This window comes from Conger conger, chromosome 2 (genome assembly GCF_963514075.1).
Source record: "Conger conger chromosome 2, fConCon1.1, whole genome shotgun sequence".
NCBI classification, from domain to species: domain Eukaryota; kingdom Metazoa; phylum Chordata; class Actinopteri; order Anguilliformes; family Congridae; genus Conger; species Conger conger.
The window spans coordinates 88,023,075-88,029,303 of record NC_083761.1 but is presented as its reverse complement, the minus strand read 5'-3'; the positions used below and the strand labels follow the sequence as shown (position 1 = coordinate 88,029,303).

The following is a 6,229-nucleotide window of genomic DNA, read 5'->3' as shown; positions in this document are numbered from 1 at the left end:
CGGCCGGTCGGCCATGCTGTTTTCACACCTGACTCCCAGGTTAAGGGGAAAGCAGCAGTTCTTTGTGCTACAGTGTGTGTGAGTGTGTGAGAGTGCCATGTTTATGCGTTTGCTGTGTGTGTGAGTGTGTGTGACAGTATGTGTATATGTGTGTGAGTGTGTGTGTGTGTGTGTGTGAGTGTGTGAGAGTGTGTGTGTGTGAGTGTGTGAGAGTGTGTGTGTGTGTGTGTGTGTGAGTGTGTGAGAGTGCCATGTTTATGCGTTTGTTGAGTGCTTTTCATAAGAAACATTAAGATTGGTCTTGTTACTGTAAGCAAGACTCACTTTCGTGACTGACTGAAGTTGAATATATAGTCACACACTGAAACAGTAAGCTTGTTCACACACCAAACAAAATACTTTCAATGTGATTTTTTTCAACGTTTTCTTTTTTATTGCAAACAATATCATACAAAAGATAAGCTTCTTTAAAAGACAATGACATGATAAACTTATCTAAGAAAAACAATATTTGTTCACAGGTTCTCCATGTCAGTACTATTATATGAAATACAGAATATGAAATCTTTTTTTAAAAATAAAAAGAATGCTGGCACTTTTATGAACAAACATATTCAGCCACTGCTTCATATAAACATTTCTTTAATATTCTGCATGAAAAACACATTTTCCAGTTTCTTTTGTAAGAATTTCAAATCAAGATTTATCACAATCAAAAGTAATATGTACACCACTAGATGCCAGAGAACAAATAAACATTTAAAATGGAAAACTTTTCAAATGATAAATAAACAAGATGGTTACAATTTGTACCATATTTAAACATGAACAGTTTTCTGCTAAAAAACAGTATGTATATATGTTTTATATTCAGAACTTTTATGGTATTAAAGAATAAAACACAAAATAATTACTTTGAAATAAAATTAATGAACTAATAAATAAATTAAACTGGTTAAGGACGACTGGAGGCGGGAATTGGGATTGGCTGGGAGGGGTCGGGGGTTAAAGGTGACACTGACATGGCTGTAACCTGCTGAGGATTGTCTGGGAGGAGGGTCAAAGGTCATTTCCTGTGGCTGCTGGCACTTCCTGTCAGAGCGTAAAGTACAATCTCAGCTGGAATTCCTTCAAGGTGTGATGGCCTGGCCGTCACCACGGAAACAAAGAAACAGCCGTCACCGCGGAAACAAACAAACAGGCACCTCCGGCGTAAACTTCTTCACAGACAAAATAACGAACAAACAAGAAACGGAAGTTCAGGACAGAGGGACGCCGGTGACTCACGGTCGTCCCCGCTGAGGAATAAGAACAGACCGAGCCACGAACTACGTCTCCTTCATCATCTTTTAAAAACGTTAAAAAAGCTGCGCAGAGCAAAAGCACGACGCACGGCAGAGTTAGAAAAGGGAAAGAAAGAAAGAAAGAAAGAAAGAAAGAAAGAAACAATAATATGTAAGAAAAGTAAGAAATAAGACTGCACTACAGAGAGCGGTTCAGCGCAGATGTTGGGATAAAACAAACAAAAACACAAAAACTCTTTCTTAAGATAATGTATAAATCCCCTGCCCCAAAAACATCACCTTCACAAACAGAAAGGCAGTAAAACATACACAGTACATATTAAAACTCCATCAATATGTCCTCACAGAGGACTGCACATGTAATGTTCCCTTTGTGGTAAATTATGGCTAAAATATATATTTTTATATAATCATCACAACTCCTGGCATAAAGGCACAGCGTGAACCATTCGCATATTCTCACGTTTCAAGTCCAGCTTTTCTCATTGTCTCTGACTCTCTGTGACTCTCCAGTCTCTGGTGTGTTCGAACCCTGACTCTCTGTGACTCTCCGGTCTCTGGTGTGTTCGAACCCTGACTCTCTGTGACTCTCCAGTCTCTGGTGTGTTCGAACCCTGACTCTCTGCGACTCTCCAGTCTCTGGTGTGTTCGAACCCTGACTCTCTGTGACTCTCCAGTCTCTGGTGTGTTCGAACCCTGACTCTCTGTGACTCTCCAGTCTCTGGTGTGTTCGAACCCTGACTCTCTGTGACTCTCCGGTCTCTGGTGTGTTCGAACCCTGACTCTCTGTGACTCTCCGGTCTCTGGTGTGTTCGAACCCTGACTCTCTGTGACTCTCCAGTCTCTGGTGTGTTCGAACCCTGACTCTCTGTGACTCTGTGGTGTCAGAGGAGTCTATTGGAGGTCCCCAGGTGTGTGTGTGTATGTGCGTGCGTGTGTGCATGTGTGTGTCTCTCCCCCTCCCCCTCTCCCTCCCTCCCCCTCTCTCTCTCCCTCCCTCCCTCTCCCTCTCCCCCTCCCCCTCTCTCTCCCCCTCTCTTCCCCTCCCTCTCTCACCCCCTCTCTCTCTCCCTCCCTCCCTCTCCCCCTCCCCCTCTCCCCCCCCCTCTCTCACCCCCTCCCTCCCTCCCTCCCTCCCTCCCCCTCCCTCCCCCCCCCTCTCTCACCCCCTCCCTCCCTCCCTCCCTCCCTCTCCCTCCCTCTCTCTCTCTCCCCCCCTCCCTCTCTCTCAGGGCCTGGAGAGCTGTGTGTACACGGGGGTCTGCTCCCAGCCCTGGGGGCTGTGTGAGTTTTGGGTCAGGGCGGGGGCCCCTGTGGGTTCTGTGACGGGCGTGTACAGGGGCCGCTGCCCGGGGCCCATGTAGGCGAAGGCGGGGTACGGGCCGGGCGCCGGGGAGTAGTAGGGCCCGGCGGAGGTGGAGCCGCCCTGGTGGCCGGAGTACTCACACTGCGGGCGCGCCGCGCCGGGATAGGAGGAGCACTGCTGCAGGCTGAAGGAGCCGTAGCTGATTGGCTGAGGCGGGGCAGAGCTCTGCTGCGGTTCGCTGTAGTGGCCGGGGCTGAGCTGCTCCGTTTTAATGTGGGGGGGCCTCTGTTCCCCCCCCGCGGCCGGGCTCTGCGGCTTGGCCGCCCACCCGTAGCCCCCGTAGGGGTGGCAGTTGGGGGGCAGGTACTGGTCGAACTCGTTGACGTCGAAGGCGTCGATGTGGCTCAGCTCGCCGATGTCCACGTCGCGGAAGTCGATGTTGAGCTGGCGGCCGGCGCCCGCAGAGCCTGCGCTCTCCTGCAGGGGGCGCCCCTCCCGCTTCAGATCCGCCTTGCTGCCCTGCTGCGACGCCTCCGCTTTCGGGGTGCTGGGAGGGGTGGGGGGGCCCTGGGACTGCCCTGCGGAGGGGGGGGGGGCGTTACACTACCGTTAGCACAGCGCAGCGTGAGAGAGTTTTATTTGTACAGCGCTGTTCACAGCAGAGAGTCCCAAAGACGCTTCACAGGAGGGAAGAAGCATCAGCCCTGACCCCCAAACAGCACACGAGGTAAACCACTCCTTAGTGGGGAGAAAAACCCTCAAACAGGCGGGAAAAAACTCCCCGATGGGAAGAAATCTGGAGAGGAACCCGGCTGTAGGGGGATGCCCATCCTCCGCTGGCCTATAGGCTGAGATGGTAACAGCTGAGGTAGTAAACTAGCGGGTAATCTACAAGGTCCACACGGACGGATGTAGAGTCTGTGGTTCAGAGGGGAGGGGGGTGAATCTGCCGCTCCAGGATGTGTGGAAGAGTGCGCACGGACCGAAAGATAAGCTTTTATTCGTTTATTAGTTTTTTTTATGAGCTTTTATTCTTTTTCCGTGAAGAAAATCAGCGGCTTCGTCACACAGACAGAGTGACTCGACGAAAGCAGCCGTTAGCAAACTGACGTTCTCCTCCCCTCTCTAAAGCTGGTTTTGGTGATGATTTTATGTTTTATTTATGGCTTCATATCGTCTGGGACTCTGTGTGCCGCTACCTTCCCAGCCTGGTCTGATTTTTGAATCTCAACAGGACTATCCTGGCTAAATAAAGGTTTAAATAAATAAATAACAGAGCGGTTTCCATAAAGACGGGATACGTTGGTGGCGGTGGTGGTGCAGTCTTACGGAATCTTGTTGTCAAATGAATTAATTTATTCATTCATAGAAAACAACACTTTACAGTAAGGCTTTATGAACGGTCATGAACTAATGTAGCTGTTAACTAACTAGGAAGTTAATCTGTGCAGCTCCGTGAATGTATTTGTATCACTAATTCATGTGAACAACTACAGTAGTTATTACCAATTCAAATTGGAATGAAAAAGTCAGTTCACGTATTTGTTAATGGTTACCTAAATATAAGTTCATCCGATGGTTTGCTAATGTATAACTGTCATGAAACAAATACGTTAGCAAATGCATTAACTAATGAAGTGAATCATGCTTAATTAATGTATTTGTCCATCATTAATTCATGTTAACAACTGCATTAATGCCAATTCGTGAACCACATTGTAAAGTGTGACCACGTAGGTAAAATAGAGCGCTGCTGTGTGTGTATAAGTGGGTGTTAGGTACGGAAACAGGCGCGTGTCTGTCGGTAGTTATCTTACCTGAATGATCTCCGGGAGAGAGCGCCTCGCCCAGGCTGGACGCGGGGGAATCCGCGCGTTGTAGCGCCTTGAAGATGGCGTTCGGGGAGATGTGGGTCTGTTCGCCCCCGTCCTCTGCCTCGCCCTGCCCGTTCTTCCCGGACTTCCTCCGCCGGGGCTGGTACTTGTAATCGGGGTGATCCTTCTTGTGCTGCACACGGAGCCGCTCCGCCTCCTGCACGAAAGGACGCTTTTCCCCCTCATTCAGTAACCTGGACCACGGAGGGGAACAGAACAATGTTTAAGCACGTTCTGGTAAAGCATAAGTGCAGAAACTTGTTTTGTGCCATAATTTGTTAGAAAGTAATTGTCTCTTGAAGTAAATATTTGGTTTAGGATAGTTTTAATTTATGTAACATGTTGTGAATTTGGACAAGCAAAGCCAACAGACGGATACACAAAATACACACAACACATCACAGGTAGTTAGCAGTCGCTCCGTGGCAAACCCTCAGTGAATATCAGGGGTGCCGTCAGTGTTTCGATTTGCAGCGTTTCGATTCTGCAGCTGTAACTGAGTCGGCACCACCACAGACGCCGGCTCGGTTTACATAAAAACAAACATATATGGGCTGTACCTCCACAGCTTCCCGAGCGTCTTGCTGAGCTCCGCGTTGTGGAGATGCGGGTACTGGTCCGCCAGCTTCCGGCGCGCCGCTTGTGCCCACACCATGAAGGCGTTCATGGGTCTCTTCACGTGCGGCTTGTTTTTGCCGGATCCGTTCACGCGGACCGGCATGGGCACGAGCGTCCAGTCGTAGCCCTTCAGCACCTGCGACACCGCCTCGCGGATGCACGCGGGGAACTTGTCCTCCTCGTCCTTCTTGAACTCGCCGAGCGGACCGTCCGCGCGGAGGAGGCTGTTGTCGTGCGGTCTGGTGTTCTCCGCGTCGGACCCGGATCCGGACGGGCACGGAGACCCGGCCGAGTCCTCCGACGTGCTCGGACTCGGGACGTCAGAGAGACACTTATCTTGCTCGTTTGTCATTTTAAAAAAAGGGTCGAGTAGATTCATACGAAAATATTAGATGGACAACTACACAGGTGAAATTATTATCAGTAGACGTTTCCAGCCCGTCCCGGCCGTGTGCTGCGATGAGTTTAAATAAACCTCGCAGTACAAGTGGGAGAAAGCGAAAAAAAATCACAGAAAAAAGCAACAACTTTGATTTGCTCCACCAAGCATAAAAAGGAGAAAAAAAAGTTAGTCAAATGTCCCTTTGACAATTCAAGTTATTTCTGCGCTTTCCAGAAAAAAAAAAGTTAAATCACAATCATACCGCTTCGGGTCCTTCTCTTGAATAGCAACCGATTTGTTTAAAAAAAAAAAAAAACTTGTGTGGACAAACGCGAGAACGGTCCCTTTCGTGTTATTTCCAAGTTGCCAGTGAGTTTTGGAGTCTGCAGCGCACTCGCTAAGTGCCTTTATAAAGGCCGTGCCACAGACAGGCGAGCATAGGGCGAGAGAGCGGGCGGAGCCAGAACATGACCCATCTCTTTCCCGCATACTATTAAGTAATACACGCCTGCAAATATTTAACAAAATATGCATATGAATAAAAACTTGGGGCAGAGTTAACTTCAGCATAATTACTGGTGGTCGCATCATTTATATATATAAAAACATATATGCGTTCAGGGGATAATGTTACTGATTACTGATTTCGTTTTGTTTTGTATTTATAACGATAAATGATAAATGTAATATTCTTTCTGCTTATAACACCTCTGCACGGTTGAAATTGCTTATTGGGATAGATGTT

At 48.4% G+C, this 6,229-nt stretch overlaps 1 protein-coding gene across 1 annotated transcript; it reads right to left on the bottom strand.

The window, feature by feature from the left end:
• Positions 1-2,532: 2,532 nt before the first annotated feature.
• sox9a (SRY-box transcription factor 9a) lies at positions 2,533-5,852 on the bottom strand. Its single transcript, XM_061225388.1, has 3 exons — positions 5,045-5,852; positions 4,428-4,678; positions 2,533-3,188 (listed from the first exon to the last, which is right to left on the bottom strand). Exons 1-3 carry the CDS (start codon positions 5,479-5,481, stop codon positions 2,533-2,535), a joined length of 1,344 nt encoding a protein of 447 aa, XP_061081372.1. The 5' UTR covers positions 5,482-5,852.
• Between the last annotated feature and the right edge of the window lie 377 nt (positions 5,853-6,229).

What these genes read in the sequence shown, in the direction of transcription:
- sox9a (XM_061225388.1), bottom strand. Translation starts at nt 5,481, where the DNA reads ATGAATCTACTCGACCCTTTTTTTAAAATGACAAACGAGCAAGATAAG. An exon ending in ACGCTCGGGAAGCTGTGGAG is followed by an intron (nt 4,679 to 5,044) that starts GTACAGCCCATA and finishes TCCGTGGTCCAG; the next exon opens with GTTACTGAATGAGGGGGAAA. An exon ending in CTCTCCCGGAGATCATTCAG is followed by an intron (nt 3,189 to 4,427) that starts GTAAGATAACTA and finishes CCCCCTCCGCAG; the next exon opens with GGCAGTCCCAGGGCCCCCCC.